The sequence below is a fragment of the Podospora pseudopauciseta genome (assembly GCF_035222475.1).
Source record: "Podospora pseudopauciseta strain CBS 411.78 chromosome 2 map unlocalized CBS411.78m_2, whole genome shotgun sequence".
NCBI lineage: Eukaryota > Fungi > Ascomycota > Sordariomycetes > Sordariales > Podosporaceae > Podospora > Podospora pseudopauciseta.
This window is the reverse complement of record NW_026946663.1, coordinates 1,894,091-1,912,098: the sequence shown is the minus strand read 5'-3', so window position 1 is coordinate 1,912,098 and position 18,008 is coordinate 1,894,091. Positions and strand designations below refer to the sequence as shown.

At 51.1% G+C, this 18,008-nt stretch overlaps 5 protein-coding genes across 5 annotated transcripts; 1 reads left to right on the top strand and 4 right to left on the bottom strand.

Moving 5' to 3' along the window:
- Positions 1-1,002: 1,002 nt before the first annotated feature.
- Positions 1,003-1,374, bottom strand: QC763_204969 (uncharacterized protein; the record flags this gene model as incomplete). Its single annotated transcript, XM_062909539.1, has 1 exon — positions 1,003-1,374. One exon carries the CDS (start codon positions 1,372-1,374, stop codon positions 1,003-1,005), a length of 372 nt encoding a protein of 123 aa, XP_062768337.1.
- A 1,030-nt stretch (positions 1,375-2,404) lies between these two features.
- On the top strand, positions 2,405-6,164 carry QC763_204965 (uncharacterized protein). The gene is given in 5 exon segments (XM_062909538.1): positions 2,405-4,353; positions 4,414-4,455; positions 4,519-5,108; positions 5,175-6,140; positions 6,150-6,164. Coding segments are annotated over 4 exon segments (1,098 nt in total). The 5' UTR covers positions 2,405-4,181; the 3' UTR covers positions 5,469-6,140; positions 6,150-6,164.
- A 702-nt stretch (positions 6,165-6,866) lies between these two features.
- QC763_204960 (uncharacterized protein) lies at positions 6,867-9,720 on the bottom strand. The gene is made up of 2 exons (XM_062909537.1): positions 8,105-9,720; positions 6,867-8,055 (listed from the first exon to the last, which is right to left on the bottom strand). Exons 1-2 carry the CDS (start codon positions 9,130-9,132, stop codon positions 7,374-7,376), a joined length of 1,710 nt encoding a protein of 569 aa, XP_062768335.1. The 5' UTR covers positions 9,133-9,720; the 3' UTR covers positions 6,867-7,373.
- A 4,159-nt stretch (positions 9,721-13,879) lies between these two features.
- Positions 13,880-16,474, bottom strand: QC763_204940 (uncharacterized protein; the record flags this gene model as incomplete). The annotated part of the gene is made up of 3 exons (XM_062909536.1): positions 13,880-15,513; positions 15,661-16,031; positions 16,104-16,474. 3 exons carry the CDS (start codon positions 16,472-16,474, stop codon positions 13,880-13,882), a joined length of 2,376 nt encoding a protein of 791 aa, XP_062768334.1.
- A 741-nt stretch (positions 16,475-17,215) lies between these two features.
- QC763_204935 (uncharacterized protein) lies at positions 17,216-17,599 on the bottom strand (the record flags this gene model as incomplete). Its single annotated transcript, XM_062909535.1, has 1 exon — positions 17,216-17,599. One exon carries the CDS (start codon positions 17,597-17,599, stop codon positions 17,216-17,218), a length of 384 nt encoding a protein of 127 aa, XP_062768333.1.
- Between the last annotated feature and the right edge of the window lie 409 nt (positions 17,600-18,008).

Sequence of the window (18,008 nt, the reverse complement as noted above, 5' to 3'; positions counted from 1 at the left end):
ACATCGTCACAAGAGTATGGCGTCGGCCGCTCTTGTGGAGCAACGACGCGGGGTCCTTGGGAGCCTGCTCAACACACACACACACACACACACACACACATTGGAGGGAGTTGCACAAATCCAGAGAGGCAAGAGTGGTCATGTAAAAGCAAAACAAAAAAAAACCTATCTTTTAGAGGCCGCCCTTTGCCAGTAAATACTCAAGATCCCCATAAATACAAAATCCTCTGTATGATGACACCCAAAAATCCAAGCGCGAAACCCCCTGGTGCAGTGCAGCACCGGTCCTCCCGCCATCGTCCTCACGCCAAGGCCACATGTGGATGTCTCCCCCGGGTGTTGCTCCTATTTCTTCTTCGGTGCGGACTTCTTCGGTGCGGACTTCTTCGGTGCGGACTTCTTCGGTGCGGACTTCTTCGGTGCGGTCTGCTTTTCGGCTGTGGAGTTGGAAGAATGTGATACTGGACGTGGGCCAATATATTGGCCGCTGGCGGACCTCTGCCAGATTTCTAGCTTTGCAACTCCCGGATTTTGGTTTCCGCTGCTAGAGACTCTCAATTAGTGATGCCGAATGTGGGTGAAGGGTCGCAGAAGAGCCAAGTACCGAGACTTAGGCTTGCTCTGGGTGCAACCCATGTTTGCGCCTTGTGAATATTCGCGGGATAGGTTGCTGAGACACACCGGGAGAGGTTTCGGAGCGGCGTGGGAGAAGGAGCAGAAGGAGGATAAGGGGAAAATGGGGTTCAATCTTCCTGCGGTGACCAGAATTGTTCGTTCAGGGCAAAAGATTATTGTGGGCAACCCCTCTCTTAAAGGCCAGGCTCTTAGGTCTGTCTACCCTGTTTCTATCACATTTGTTCTCTCATTTTCTCCATCTTTCCTCAACAAAAATCCCTGCTTGCTGATTGCTGGCTCCCCAATCGATTCCAGCTTCCCAGGGTGCTCTGAAGGCGGCGGGTATTTCTTCCGGAAGCCGGTAAGGCGTTTTCGAATCTTCCAACACTAATTCTCATCAAAACCGATACGAATTTCTCTGACTGGTTCGGTTTCGGTCCAGGCGAGCATAACCCATCGCAAATTTAATGGCGTACGCTGGTTGTGATGATAAGCAGAGATGGCGCACGGCCATCTTGACGTCGAGGGGCTGTCCAGTCGGAAGAGATCACCACCCCTGGCGCGGAGTTCGTGCGGCTGGAGGCGCCCGACCATGAACAGGTTGGTTTGGCTGATCTGCAGCTGCCCATGGCCGGTCCCAGTCAATGTTGCTGCTGTGTATTCGCGTCGCCAGACCGAGTCCTCGCTCGTCGCGACAGGTTCGTGATTGCTCCCGTTTCCTTTCCAGTCTTCCCCATCCTGCAGTCTTCCATCCACCATGTAATCGAAAAGAGTCGCTTGCTGGCTTTCATCGTGCTCGGCGATCGATGCCCCATGTTCGGATCACCATAGCCCCGGCATGAGATCCCTCCGGCCCCTCTAATCAACACCACTAATTCCCCATACCGAACTCGTTCCAAAGATCCTCAAACCCAAAGAGCAAGTATCTTTATTGAAACCGGCACAAGGGTTCGACACCGGCAATCCACTTGGATTGTGCACACTTGTCCCTCGCCCAGGATTGACTTGTTAATCAAGGGTTAGGGTCATGCGTTGGGGTTAGTGAGATGTCATTATCTTGTCCCCCACCAAGACCCGGACCCTTCCCCGGACCTGGACCCAACCCCCTGGTCTTGGCAAAAAGGAGGGCTTTCCCCCACAAATCCCGCGCGGATAATCCCCGCAAACCATCCAAGCCATCCTCCGTTGCCTGACGGTGCTGAGATATTGAGCGTAAAGGGGAAGAAAATCATGCCATGATGGAAGCTTTTCCATGAATTCGGCCAAAGGAAATACATTCGGCCGGCTCGATCACATACACTAACGTGCACGCCGAGCGCATAACCAGCCAACATGATTGGAGTAGGTGCTTGATTGGGGAACGTGGCCGTCCGGCAACTCAAGTTAATCCGTTTCCATCCTTGGTGGGGGCTGTCAGGAAATAAGAAGAAATGAAGGAAAATGAGGGGGGGGAGGGGGTGAATGTGGAGGGGGGAAAGGGAGAGCAACGTGAGGATCGAGTGCTGGAAAGAGAGAATGCCCCTACCATTTTACCATCCTATGTTTGAAGTTTTGGTCGGGCTTCTGCGGCATCCGGAGTGGAGTTGATGTCGTATACGGTAGTTTCACAGGGAAACACGACGTGTGGGCTGATGTTTGGTGCGGTGTGCTGCATAGCTGGGTTGGATTTTGTCGGTTGTGGTGGTTCTTGACAGAAGGAAGAAAACTTGCGAGATGCTCGCGGGGGGGGCGGCAACTGCTCTTATTTAACGCCTGGATTCAAATTAGGTTAACCTATATTACTGGGTCTGTTTGAGGCAAAGCTGATTGGGCTCCCAGCCTACCAGAGACCAGAACGACATGCCATCGGGGGACAACAGGGGAAGGATTGCATAGCTACCTTAACGCATTCATTGAGCTGCTGTTTTGATAGGATGGGAGACTGACGAGGACGGAAAATATTGTTTCCCTGCGATCGCCCAAGCATGGTTTTAAGATGTGGCTCAAACCTTCGGTATTATTGAGACGCGACAGCCGCCCTTAAGCCACAGTTCCATAAGAGTTCTCGTCGCTGCTGTCCTGAAGAGTGATTTTCTAAATATGGGACGATATGTGCCAATGCGAGCGTGATTGCTCCTTCTCGCTTCAAGAGTGGTTCGCTAGGCCTGATTTAAAGGCACACCTACCTATACATCGCTAGCTTTCCCCTCACCACCTACCGCCCAGGCCATCGGTGTTTTGGATTTCCTTCCTGTGAACTCTCTGCTCAGCAATCCTCGAAACTTGCTCGACGGTAGCTCTGATACACTTTCTCGGCTGACGGTGCTTCCCACGATCGATCGAGACCGCTGAATAGTCCATGTCACCACTTTGAAGACTGCGCCCCACAAGGCAAACGTCGAGAACATTGTCAACATCGAAACGATGGGGCTCAGCAACATACCGCGACGATGAGGATTCTGGCGAACCGAGTTAGCCGCGTCTGAAAAGCCACGAGCCACGATCTTGTTTGCGCGGATGAAGCGCTGGGCGCTGTGCGTCGACCTGTACCATCATACAACCGTAAGCTGCAGGCGCGACGAGCTGAGGCTGGAACGGCCAGTCTCCAGAATGGAAAAGAGCTCGAGAAGAACAGTCGAAACAGTCGCAAGGTCGGTACAGAAGAACATACCATCGAATTGTTTTGTTTCTCGGGACTCAGAAGATATCAGAAGGCAGATAGGTTGGCTTAATTTGCACGTAGTTGGGTCGCCAGTCCGGAACCCATGATGCCTTTGACAAGACAAGGCTCTCAGGCCGATGGCGGACCTTGGAGATGTTCCGTCACGGGTGTTGGAACAACTTCCTGTTGAAGGCGATGGCCCGCTATCGTGGCCATGCTTTTGGCCCCCTATTCCATACCTGATCGCCACGTATGTTCATGTCTGCATATTGCACACTCACCTACTTATGCTCGGCACAATTCTGTTATTCCGGTGCTTTGGGGGTGTGGACCGTAACGCCAACCAATGGGCTTGTCTGTAAGTATGGCGCGTGGTGTTCTGGACATTGGTTTCGAGAAGCGGAGAGGTCTCGTCGCTCCCCGATGTGCCCGAGCCTGCTGCCCATTATCCGCCTTTCCTTCCGCCATGCTACTTCTATACTGTTTCCGGGCGTCTTGTTACTCTGCGTTGACGACAAGACGATGCATTCTGGCCCCAAACGAGGCGCAGCACAGATGACCCAATTGTCCAACAGTCACCGCTAGTTTATTCTCGCCATTATTCTTCGATCAGCGCTATCCAGTTGTGCCCTGCATACTGCAGAGGATATTCATCAGTTCACTGGTCATCAGCGTTGGCGCACCCTCTCGACATTGGCAAGGCTGCCAGACGTCTCGATGCACCATCGCTCTTTTCTGCACGACCAATGCCTGACGCTAGGCATCCGGAGCGGAGGAGACACGGAGACAGTGAAGAGGAAAGAGGCTCTTGTGTGCTTGCCAGCTTCCAAAATGCTTAAGAGAGGGGACTAGGACGTCTGAGGACTTCAGTTGTTTGTTTCCACAACGGCCTACCCTGAAACCACCGCAGCCCCTTTTTACCAAGATGTCACTTCCTTCAGATGCCAGCACAACAGAGGTTGGGCAACGTTCAGACTCTCCTAGATCCTCGGAGCGTCCTGTTGATGGAGACTCCGTAGAGCAACTATGCGATTCCCCTATCGCGCCCGAATCCTCAGCGTCTGTTAGTGGTGAGACATGCTCGAAAGTGGACAGTAGTGAGTTCTTCTGCACGCACCCTCATACTCATCGTGACGTTCTAATCCCAGCACACCCAGGCGCAGAGGACCCCTACTATAACTGCCGGTTTCGTAATGGCAGTAAGTAGCAAATAAGGATCCCCTTTGCCATCAAGCCTTATTAATGGCACTTTTGACTCATAGGAAACGAAAAGTCCATCCATCACGGCGGTGTCGCAGAGCTGGCGGGTATGTTCGATCAATGGGCCAACTGGAAGTTTCACAGAGCTTTCGGCTGGGAGAATTGGCACCTACTGGTTGACAGCCAGTATAGGATCAGCTATCTCTCAGAGGAGCTCCGTGAATACTACAAAGAGCATCCCGAGGAAGCAAGGGGCCCGACTGCGAACCACAAACGACCGGCTGGACAACCCCTGATGGAGGACAAGCTCGAGACCATCAAGGCAGACTTAAGGAAGGAATTAGACGACTACTGTAAGAAAATACAAGATACCCGGAAAACCACGACTGCCCTGGTTACCTATGCGGTAGCTAACCATTGCAAACCAGTCAAGCGTTGTGCCTACGTCAAGGCAAACGAACAGCAGTATGCTACGCACCCTGAACAGTGGAGGATAACAAACGAATGGATGACCTACAACAAGAACCTCGACCCTGAGGCTGGCATCATCCTTCGAACACCCGAGGACTTGATCAGCCTAGCCGACCCGCCCCCTTACTGGGTCATCCAGACGTCAGCCGACATCAGCAGACGATATAACCAATGGTTCAAGGTCTGTCGCCACCACTCTTGTTCTAAACGTAATGGATGTCCAAAAGCTGACAGATACTATTGACAGCCCGCTTCACAGTCCAAGGACAACTACATCCCCAATCCCTTCTTGACATTCATCTTCAGGACCATCCACGTCATCGCCGCTGCTCTACTGCTCCTTGTCCCAGCTGGAATACTATACCTCGCTGAGTTGGACAAGGGGCAGGTCTTCGCCATCATTGGCGTGTCCACCATCGTCTTTTGCGCCACGGTAAGTGCAAAGACTCGACTGGATACGACAACGACTGCGTTGGCAGGGTGTGCCTACCTGGCCTTTTGCGGTGCCTTTGCTGTTGCGACGGGAAATATATCACTATGAGAATTGCCAACAAGTGTGGAAATGGCAGAGAAAAAAAGACGCGAAGAAACTCTTCTCCATGGATGATGGTGATGACGAGGTGGAAGACAAAACAAGAATTGATGATGAGGAAGACAACGACAGAACTTTACTTACCTTTACCTTCTTTGATGCTTTATTTCCTTGAGTTGAGGCATACCTACCTACCCAAGTACATTGTATAGGTGGATGGTAGCTCCGTCACGAAAGCGGGTCTACGTCGTTCGTTCTATAGGTAGTCGACACATTCCATAGTTCCAACAAGATAGATTAGAAGAAACAAGGATGGGCCAATAAGAAAACAAAGAAACTTACAGTTGTAGGACTACTATCCTTGCCGTCTCTGGCCGGTCAACCTTGACCCAAACTACCTACTTACCGTTAGGCAGACCACTAGGTGCTGTTACACGGACTCTCGAGAGCCTTATGAGGATATGGAACTTGGCTGACTGTTTGTCCAGGTACAAAAGAACGCTCATACCCATATAATGTGATACATCACACCAGTCAGCCTTGCGGATGAAGTGTTGTTTTGGAAGCGCGAAATGGAAGAGAAAAGGGGGGCGTTGTTTATATTGGTTGCTTGCGCATGAGGCGTGGTGTGCCTGTTGCCTGGGGAGATGCGTGTGAACGTTGAGATAAGGTTTTTTTTTTTTTTGTTTGGGGCGGCCGCCGCTAGTAGGGGTGGTGGGTGTTAGGTGAGGGGATCGCCAAAATTCCAAATCCTGTTTTGAGAATGCTGATACGGGAGGACCCGCTCGTATGCACGGTCTCGGACCCGAAAGAAGGACAGGGGCCAGGCAGGGGTCGAACATTTGGGTTATTACACTTTGATGTGGGTTTTGTTGAGGAGGTGGAGGCTGTCGTGATGAGGGGAGGGGATGACGGTGGGAAACGAGGGTTGTTGTGGTTGATGGGGGTGGATGTTGTTCTGAGACGTTTGGGGGTAGTGCATCGGCTGCTGAGGGGTTGGTGGTTGGTGAAAGGCTTGGGGTTTGGGGCGAAGGTTGAAGACATGAGGAAAGGTGAAATAATTGAGGGAAAACTGAAGATGCGTCGTGGTGGTGGTGCGAAAGAGAGCGGTGTATCAGATGCGGCCTGCGGCAGCTGTCAAGCGGCAGTTGAAGATGCATGAACCATGTACCAGGTGTGCGCAGGTACCAACGGTTGGAGGAGGTGAAAGCAAAAGAAACGGAAAGAACCGGCAGCAGTGGTGGTGACAGAGAAAAAATAAATCCGCAGCGTTGTGCGAAGCTCTGGGTTCCAATGGTGTTCGTTCGTTATGCATGTCATGAAACTGGGCTGTCGATGTGGCCACGCTAAGGCATGGGCGGTTGTCGGTGAGGTGCGGTGGGGCAGGGCAAAATCACCAGCGCATTATGGTAAGAATAAATTAAAGATTCAGGGTGACAATATTAGGGAATTGGAATTTGGTTACTGGGGAAGTAGTTGAGGGCACCCGATAAGTTATACGAGCACAACTCGAAACGTAGTACTACAGGCCATCTTTCTTTCATCCCAGCTATATCCCAGCCTTATCTATCCAACCTTTGTCCTATATCCCAGCTGGCTATCAATTTAATCCCAGCTAACTTCCATCTTGATCCCAGCTTGACCTGTCTTTGACCCGAGCTTAGGTTATCTTTTGCTACATCATGCTCTGGGAAAAAGGAAGAAGAGGGTTCCAGACGGAGATGTTGAGTCATTGATGCGTTTAACGTTTACGCAGCGATATCTCATGGGTCATGTGGTGGAAGGAACAACTGATACATATGCACGTTTGCTTGACAGATGGACTGATACCGCCATCATCTCCTTCCTCCCTTCCCCTCTCCTCCCCTGCCTACCAGGCATCGCCCAACATATCCTCAGTTTTAAGCAGAGGACCTATTCCTCCTGCCTGGTTAACGTCGAGTGCAGCTTATGCTGCTTCATCAAGGAGACACTGATCAGAGCAATGACAGCCAAGCCAAGCGCAGTCAGCCAGACTCCTCTGAACGCCTCCATAAACGACGCAATTACACCATCATGCCACCCCTCAGGCAACCGCCCCAACTCCCCAAGATCATCACGGATTCGGTTGATCTCCTCAGCCGCACCGGGCAGGTCACCGAATCTTTCCCACAGCTTTGCCTTCAGGATGTTCTGATAGACGGCCGACGCGACAGTGATGCCGAGCGTGGTGCCTACTGACCGGAAGGCATACGTAGCGCTCGTGATCACGGCCTGCTGCGAGTGTTCAACAGCAGCAATACAGCCAAGGAGGGTAACAGTAAGCATAGCACCGTATCCAGCACCGTGGAGGGTCATGGAAACAAACGGGATCCAAGGTGGCGTGTACTGGTCCAGCAATGTGTTGAGAGCAATGGCGATCGTGTACACTGACAAGACAATTATGCCCAGGCCGACATACTTGCCAGTTTGCTTCATGATCAACCCGCTGCCGACCGACGCGAACGAGACGCCGACCGAAGATGCGAGGATGCGATATGCGGATTGTGTGGGGGTGTAGCCAAGGACCTGGAGATACAGTGGAACATAGAACATGGTCATCATCATCACCATCGAGCTGGGATCGTCAGTTTTCTTGTCTTCAAGAAAGATCGGGGGATACATACCTGCAAAAATTCGTGATACACGCTGCAGCAACAGTCCTTTCAACCAATAGCTTCACCGGGATAATCGGTTGCTTCACCCTGCCTTCCCACCACACCAAGGCAAAGAGCATTGCGACACCCAGCGGAATGCTCGTCAAGACCAATGGATCCGTCCACCTGACCAAATTCCCGCCGGCATTAAGCCCGAGCAGCGTCAAGACCAAGAACCCGACGATAAAGAAGGCACCCAGGAAGTCGATCCTCGAGATCAAGCTCTTGTTGGATACCTTGGGCGGCACCCTCACCAAATAAGCCACCAATCCACCACTGACAGCAATGATCGGGACCTGGATCAAAAAAGCCAACCTCCAACCCCAGGACGAAGTGTCGTTGATGAAGCCGCCAAATACGCCACCCAGCATAGCGCCTGTGCCATAAGCAATGTTCCCCAGCCCTTGCACCACGCCTCTTTTCTTCAATGGAACCAGATCCGTGGCAAGGAAAGTGCTGATGCTCATGAGCCCACCGCCTCCCACTCCAGAGATGACTCGTCCGAGGATGATTTGCTGTTCATTCTTTGCCAACCCACAAATGAGGTTACCAAGGCCGAACATCAAGTTGGAGAAGACGAGTCCCGGCCCACGACCAAAGATATCGGTGAGTCTACCCGACAGGGGCTGACAAGCAGCATTGGCGATGAGGTATGATGCCGCAAGCCATGATAACAGTGACAGGGACTGGAACTCTGAGGCGATGGGTCCAGACAAAGTGACAATGATAGAGGCGTCCACTGCGCCGAGGAAGACGCCCAGGTAGGATGAGGTGAGAGTTATGTAGAGCCTGGCAGGAGAGAGGGGCTGGGCTATGAGTGTGGATTCTTCTGTTTCGGTGCCGGCCTCGCTGACAGCTTCTGAGGAGGATGAGGAAGCTGATGGCGGCTTGGGGAGCAGAGGGCTAGTTTCGGTTCGTATTGGCGCTGGTGAAAGAACGTTGAGGCCGTCGGCGGAAAGGGCAGACGCTGCCGGTTGTGGTGGGTGACTGGAAGACATCTTGTGAGGATGGTTGTGAAACGGTGGAAGCGATGAGGCTTGGAGTTGAGAGACGCGGGGAGCCGATGACCGCAACGGCTGTGGCGGGCCTGGCGGGGACGATGGTGTAATCCGCTAACGGCTTTGTGTGTCCACAGGTTAAAAGCAATCGACCAAGATAAAATGGAGCATGCAAGTATTTAATGCTCAATTGAAGGGCGGATGGTAGTCTGAGTCACCTCAAGTGATGGCCGAGCTGGCGATTGAGATCGGTTGGTCAGTTCGAGACGACGGTGAGGTGGGTTCTTGACCGCTGTGGTTGATGCATGATGCAGGATTGCGGCGCTCGGAGCTAAGCGGATTTAGAACTGTGGGGTCCCGGCGGCCCGTTGGCGGAGAATGGCTCGGCCGTCCGGACGTGCCAAGCCGGAGAGTGATGATCCACAGTTGACCGCCAGCTTACCTGGGAAAGAGCATCACGGTTGTGCGGGGACCCTGGAGATAATGTTGACGAAGTGGAAGCTCTGTTTCAAGATAGTGGTCTTGGCTCAAGTTTGGGGTCACGATCGCAGAGTGGCACTGGGAAGCAACCAGCTGATCTTTCTTTGTTTGGGCCTGCTGACATGGCATCAGACACGTACTTATCGCCCTTCGATCAGAGAGGACATACTCAGTTGGGGAGACATTCGTTTTGGTCTGGCTCGTTGGGACAGTCATCATTTGGGATGTACAGTCATGTAAACAACCGGTTCATTAACCATGTAGGCCGACATGAGTCTGAGGCGGGTAAGAGGGCATGGGATAGCGATGATGAGACTGAAGACATCGCGGAGAAGAGGGCTAGAAGGTAGGGACTTTGTTTTTCGGGTACTTTGGAGACATTGTCGAGGATAACAGCGCGATTTCAGTTCAACCAGGTCCATTCACAAGTCTAGGCATTAAAAGCAGTTCGAATGTGGAAATGGGTGATCTCTTCGTAGAAACTGGACTGACCTGTCTTTGTTGCTATGACTACCTGCGAGATCCCTCACAAAAGCAAAACTTCCCTTGCCCACCTTACCTACCTGATTTTCCCACCGGAGCCGGAACCACCTAAAAAGGCCCCGGTTCCTTAACAACACACTGATGATACCCCCCACACTCACTCCCAACAAACATGCCGACACTTTTCCAACTCCCCGTCCTCCACACCAAACCATCATCCACATACAACGGCTTGGGCAGATTGTTAGGATCACTCCCAAAGCTTGTCGGCCTCTTGATGCCATTATCCTGTATCAAATGCCAGTACACCCTCCCCCTCCTCAAAATCACAGAACAAAGCATAAAACTGCAGCCCCTTCAACACAATCGGCGTTTTCACCAACTCCTCCCTACTACTCGGCCTACGGGGTTGCTCTTCCTCCCCACCAAGAAACCTCGCCAACAACCCCCACATCAACTCAAGGCCTGTCTTGGGTGTGTTGGGAAGGACATAATCCGGCAATGTCCTGATCGGGTATCCAGTTAAAACTCCAGGGTACGGCTGTGTCCCCGTCGTGAACAGCGCCTGCCAGCACGGTTTGGGATGGCGGTGGTGCTTAGAAGAGACGGAATAATAGTAAATCTTGCAGTTGCCTCTGAGGCCTGCACCAGTGTTTTCTAACTCGAACCCTTTAGCGTTGGGCATACGGTAGTAAATCGAGTTCATGACCTTCGACCTCTTCAACACTCCGCAAAACCAAGCTAATTAGCTGGCTATCTCAGCGATAATCTCCGGTTCGGCGTTGTGGATTCCAATGATGAGATGGGGGTTTAATGAACGGGCCTGGACCGCCGGGGTGTTCAGTCAAGTCAAGGACAATATCCGACCCACCGGGTGCTTGGAGGGTTGCATAATGTGAGGGTTTAATCCCTACTGGATTAGTGGGTGGTGTCATTGAAGGGTTGTTGATGCTCAAAGCTTCAGCAAGGAAGTGGTAGACCTCTGGTCCTCTGTCGGGCCAGGTTTGTGTCATGTACTGGAGTGAAGAGGCTGCTTGGACGTTGTTGCGGTAACCGGCGAGGGCGCATGCGTGGCTTAAACGGTTTGCGGGTCGATCATTGTTGGGATACGAGATGAGAGGTTTCCAGGAGATGGAGATGGCATAGTGTGAAATCTTTGCTTCGTAGAAATCTTCGCGAGATAGACGGTTTGTTATTGCGTCACCTATTTTTGTTTCTACCTCGGAGACCTTTTCGCCGGGTAGCCAGAATAGAGTCACCATGCTGAACTCTGGCTTCTTTGCTCATTGATGGGGAAAATGTTTGATACAATGAATAGTCGAGTTCAAATGGGGACACTGATTTGGAACAACACTGGAAAGTATGCAGGGGAAGCCAATCTTTCTGTTGGCACCCATTTCATCCATTTGGAAATGCGACGGAAAACATCACATCACTGAGTGAGTCAGACCAGCAATCAACAGATGCCAATGTAAATTGTGTGTCGAATGATATGCTTTGTAAGGTCGGCCCTGAGTCTGATGGGATAACAGCGTTACTCATTGTTGAATCATTAGCATGAGGAACCGATCCTCAACCTGTTGAATGATTTGTTTTCCATAGAACGTGCTTTGGAAGTGCCACGGAGAAGGCGACAAAATATGATAGGAATACAACCTTTGTACCTACTCCCCGGGACCAATTCTACCCTCTAAGTTATCCCTATCAATTGGGGCAAGTAAAGCCCTCCTGCAACCGCCCCTCAATGACCAAAAGCTTCCTCACCCCGCACTCCCCCCCAATGAAGTGCTGTAATTCTCTAGCCGGTCAAAGTCGAAGTCACTGCTCACCTCCGGACGAGGCAAGTTATCAAGCCTAAACTCAGACCCCTCATGATCATACCGCCGCTCCAAATGCCAAAACACCACTCCCTTGTTCAACACCTTGGAGATAAAGAAAAAAACACTTCCCATGAACAACAACCGGCGTGGTTGCCAGGTTCTGAGGCCTCTCAACCGGCGTCTCGTCCTCACGAATCCTCATGATGATCTTCCTCGTAATCTCCAACCCCGTCAAAGGCACGCTTGTTGAGTTGAACGCATACCCTGGCTGAACACGGATTGGGTATCCGCACACAACCGAGTATGAGGTTGGTCAATAAACAGGCCATTCCAGCAGGTTCGTGGCACGTCAAGGTCGGACCCGTCGATGGGCGTGTCGATGTAACCAATGTTAAATCTCATGCTGTCATCGCTCGACGAGTCCGAAGAATCAAAATGAAGCGTCTCACTGACCGTCGGTTTGCAGTAGATGAGACCATATTCGGGCGATTTTCTGAACACGCCACAGAACCAAGCGATTTGGCTAGCCACCGAGGCTACAAGGTTTTGGTGACCACTGGCTGTGATGGATAGATGGCATGTTTCCGCTTCAAGGTCTGGTGTTTTCTTGTCGAGGTGCACGGTGATGTTTGCACCCCCATTTCCAGCGAACTGCACACGAAATCTGTGGTACGAAGATTGACGTAAGCGCAAGTCTAGATAGCTGTACAGTCGGGCGCCTGTTTGGGGCCATGTCTGGCTCATGTAGTCGAGCGCTGTTGATGCCTGGACAATGTTCCTGAAGCCTGTGGGTGTGTAAGCCCAGTTCAAGTTGGTGTCCGCGCCCTTCTTGTGGCTTTTGATATACTGATCATGGTCAAAATCGATGACAAAATTGACGAGGATCTGGGCATCGGTGTCGCCTCGGTCGTTGTGCTGTCTGATTTTACGCAATATTCTTTTCTCGAGCGTGGACTCACGGCCAGGCACGCAAGTCCGAGGACCGCTTTGGGTAACGGAATCTTCGCTCAAAAATCCGCTGGAGGAAAACTCGCTTGGAAATGCACTGGAGGAAGATCGGGTTTTGGTCGAGGAAGATTTATCCTTGGACGAGGGAGACTCGTCCTTGGTCGAGGCCAAGGGAGACCCAGTCTGGGCAGGGAAAGATCCGCTCATGGCAGTCTTCGATCTTTTCTGAATCAAAGTATGAACTTGGTAGTTTAGCATTCGGCGCTGATTACGGCACCTGAATTTTTTGCCCTGCGTTGTGCAACAAGACGAGTTTATTGCTTTACAAACCAAGATAGGTAACAATAGAGTATCGCCCGCGATATATCATCACAATCCTCGGCCATTCAACGAGTCAATACCCTTGTTGACTCAATCCCCAAAACCATCCTGTCTTGTCTCTGATTGACTCCCCTTGTCCTTTGAGAGGGCCGTGACTGGCTCTGACTCGAGCTTTGGCTTGGGTAAGCCAACCAACCAAAGCGATAACCCGTCAAACCCGCGTCACATTTGGTGATGGCCCTATCCCTGTCCCCAGTATTCAACGTTGAAAATGGCCCGAACCGAGAAGCGATCGTGAGTCCCGCAGACAGATAGTAGAGCCGCGCGGCGATGGTGTCTGGCGCTAGGGGCGTCTCAGGGGCTCGAATCAGGATCATGAGGGCAATAATGCTTATGATCATGAGCCCAAAGAGTGCCAAACTGAAATAGCATGATGCTACCCAAGCCACTCTCGCTTTGTCGTTGCTGAAGGGGATGTTGGCTAAATATACCGTAAGAATCAGGGCCATATTCGCATTCATGGTGACAATCGTTAATGGCAACGAGCGATATGTGCTTTTGTGAAAGAGAGCGGTCAATGGTGAAAAAGGAGGTTCAAAAAGCATCGAGTCTTGGGGCTTTGCCGCGGTATTGGGATTGGACATATTGATGTATGGTACGAGAATACTGAGCTTTAGAAGGCGAGTTTGCTCATGTTAGTATAAGCAAAAGTGCATGAAAAGGAAGGGACGCATACTTGAAAAAATGTTCTTCCAAAGCTCGTCGATGAGGATGCCTATTGCCGCGAAAAGGAACCTGACTCCAAAGTCCTGGCCGCTCAGGAATTGCTCAAGCGGATGGTTTTGGTCGTTGTTAAGATAATACCAGATTATTATCGGCAGGATAATGACGATGATGAGAAAAAGGAGACATAATTCCAATATTAGGGGATTCGACCGTTTTACTGGAAGGAATTTGACGCCAGATGCAGGAGTTGTGGTGGCCGGAAAGGCTTGGGAGGTCGTGTGCGGTGGCTCCAAAACAATGCCATTTTGTGCTGCCCCTCCCTCATTTTTGTATATTGTGAGGCGGTATCGCGTGTTTTTTCCCAATGCTTTCTCCAATCCCTTGCCATCCGACGTCAGAGACTGAGAGTCCACCTGCCGAAATAGCTGTAAGAAGGAGCCATCATTCGCCACCAGGGTTGCTGTGCCAGCAAGACTGAAAGGTTCCGAGTATAGCTGGGATCGTCGGTTCCAAAGCTGCCCTGCAAGCACAGCAGTGCAAATAATCATGACGAGCAACATAGCTTCCATTGCCCTGGCAGGCGCTGTTGACACGCTCAATACCCCAGGACATGCAACGTTCGCACGGCAGTCGATCCCTATCACAGATATTCGGATTGCTTCTGGTGAAAGTGCCATCAAGACCTGGCATAATATGACCAGAAAGGAGGTGAGTGATACAACCCAGTGTCTTCGGATGAGTGAATTCCAAAGCTGCCCGACCAAGGGTACTTGGCTTTCGTAGGAAACGTTCAGGGACTCGGATGCTACTGCGCCCTTGGAGCTGCTCAGTCGGTAAAACGGCTCCATCCTCTTTGCAACTGCATCTAAACTGGCCCACGGTAGATAGAAGAGGATGGCGAATATGAGAGGAGCAAAGGATCCAAGAAAGTAAGCTTCTGGTGTCAATACATAAACAATGTATGAGCCATTTCCGCCTGTGGAACTTTCCTCATTAGGTGAAACAGATGAAGTGATGATGGGGCTTATTATGGCCTTTGAGAATGCTGAGTATTCCAGTGAGCCAGTTGTTGTCGAGCCCCTGGTCCTCGGTGTGGGAACAGTGCTTGTGGACATGAAATATTCTGGAGTACCCAGTTGAGATGACCCTCTTGGAGTAGGTACTGACGGTGTTGAAGTACTAGTGATTATTATGGCATTTGCGGGGGTAAGTAACTGCCAGGACGTGTCAGAGGTTGACCTGTTTTTCAGTGATGCTGAATGCCGGACATTGCGGGGGGCAGTGGCGTGCACAGTGGGTGACCAGCTGGTAAACAGCCTGTTTGTTTCGGTGTCTTTTTTATCCATTGCCTCTAAATCGGAAATAATGGTGCTTTCTGCTGCTTTGGGCTGCATCTGTTTGGTAATAATTCCGGGGTTGGGAACCGTTTGAATGCTGAGGACTACGTTGATGGATGGCCTCCCAGTGAAAACTGTGCTAATGCCTGCCGGCTGAGTGGAAGTGGGAGATATATCGGGGTTGGGAACGGTCTGAATGGTGAAGATTGCTTCTGTGGATATCCCCTCAGGTGAGGGAGTCTCGTTGCCTACCACTTGCGTGGGAGCTACTTCGGGATGAGGAACTGTCTCAATGCTGACGACCCCTTCGGTGGATCCTATTTCAGTGGAAGAAAGCTCAGTCTCTTGACTGGAGACTGTGGTGGTAAAGATCATTTCAGGGTTGGGAACGGTCTGAATGTTAGGAACTGCACCGGTGAAAGTTGTCTCGGTGGTGGGAAGCGCTATCTCAGTAGTAATCTTGGTTTCGGGGTAATATACCGTCAGAGTTTCTACCACTGTTTCAGTTTCGATTTCGGGGTAGCTAGTTGCTGTGGGTGCGGGAGTCTTGGGAGGACGAGGCGTAAGGAGCAATGTTGCAGGCAATCCAATGTTCACCCATCCACCCCATGCTGAACCGATTTGACTTATATAGGCGGGTACACTCATTACACTGGGGTCAAGTATCATGGCACAATCTCCAGATGCCGGGGGATTGAGGGGTTCTGAACATTCTGCCACTATGCTCGAGTCTTTTGGAGAGCTTCTTTCTGGATTCCAAGGCCTTTGTGTGGGACGTGGGTTCCTGAAACCGATGCATTAGTACTTCTTCTATGAATGGAAGAGAAAGAGCACATAACCTGGAAGTTCAACTTACCATCTGGTAACCCTTGGGTTAGTGGAATTCTGGCGTCCGGCTCGCTTGGAGATGTGTGTATTTTCACTGGTTTCAGTGCGCATCCTACCTCGGGTCGCTTTTGCATTTGGTATCTGCACTGTTGCGTTGATATAGGCAAGTGTCGTACGGGTTACGGTTGTCTTGCGAGCGACTGACGAAGGGAAGGAAGGTGTAGAGGAGGTCGAGTTGTAGTCTGAGCCAGCCACAACCGCGCTGCTGAGATCAGCAGTTGATAGAAGTTTGTGGAGGGAATATTCGACCAGTCCCAGAGAGGCCGTTGTGACAAGCACTAGGGCCACCAAGAACCAAAGGCGCAAAAGGTATGGACGGTAAGGAGTTATGGGTTCCATGTCTTGGAAATGCTTGGAGGCTATAAGAGAGCAGCAGAACGCTCCAAACCAGTGGTCGGAAATAGATCATTATATGGGCGGTACATGTCCCTTAATATGTCCTCACCCAGCTGCATTGGGAGGTGTAACGGGAGTTCTGGAGCCTCATCTTCAACTGCACAGCTAGCAAAGGCCCATGAAGAACTCAACTGTATACCCGTATTATCAATGATATCTGCACACCGCCCCCCCCCCTCCCCCGAACTAAGGATCGGTGAGGTAACTTGGTATACATCAGGGGTAGTCTCTAGTTAAAGTACGCATGCATGCATGTTGAGGCCCAAAAAATGTCGAACAGTGTTGACAATGGGAGATTAGCTCGAAGACTGAAGCACGATAATCAACAAAGCTGTGCTCCAAGCTATCGTGTTTGCTTTTCCGGGCCGGGCCGCCCCCGAGGACTGTGGCACCCTGTTAGCCAGCGTCTTCACCGAGTCACCAATCATCATTCAATGGCAGAGGTCACAGCACCAGGTGCATTAATATCCTAACCAGCTCTGCAGTGTTACAAACTTTTCCTTGGAGTGGTTATTTGTTTGAGCCTGAATACGGCGTAGCAATTCACCATAACTTTTCCAAGCATCTGGTGATCACTCCTTTCTTTAGCACACAGCCTCACCACCAACCTTAGTTTCATATATCTCGAACCCTTGACGTTGACACTTTCTCATTCCAATCATCCTCTCCATTTCTGGCAATCTCTCACAACTTCGACCCCTTCCCCCTCCCACCCTTCGTCGCATCCCCAACAACCTCCACCCTCTTCACACTAGTAGCATCCCCCTCCATAGTCATGCCCGGAGCTCCCCTCTTCCCTTGCCGAATCTCATCAGTCATCATCCCGCTCACATGATGTCCCTTTGGCCCCTCTCCCCTCAACATCCTTTCCTCATGGCTTCCACCTGACGACTCTGGGACTTTACTCTCGGTTTTGGAAAAGTCTTGCTTGTTCTCCGGCTCACCCCTTGGGTTAGAGGTTGCATTATTCGTCTCTGTCTTTAGTGAAATCGGGTCACCAAGCTGGGAGGGATTGGCATTGGGGCCGATGAGCTTCTCGGCGGCGATTTGGCGGAGGGGTTTGGTCATTTTGGTGAGTTGATAAATAGGGTAGTAAAATATCGGTGTGAGATGAATTTGCGTAGTCTGGTGCAATGAGATCTCATATATTGTTAGGAATGGTCCGTTATTCGTAGGGAGAGGACATTACAACTGCTCAATTCTTCAAACACTCTCTCAATACGCTTGCACTCAATGCCGTCAGTACATGACGTCGATTTGAAGTAGAGTTCTGGCCGGGCAGATCGCAAAACAGAACCGGCTTACCAACGGCGCGGATATAGTTCAAGGGCTTGCATATCTCGCAGATTGTCCCAAGATCTTTAGTTAGAATGAAATCCTGTTCCATCTGTCAGATCAACCTCGTTCGATCTCAGGTACCTAGTGAAAGAAATTCGATCAAATGGCGCTTGTGAAATGGTGATGTCACAACTTAGGT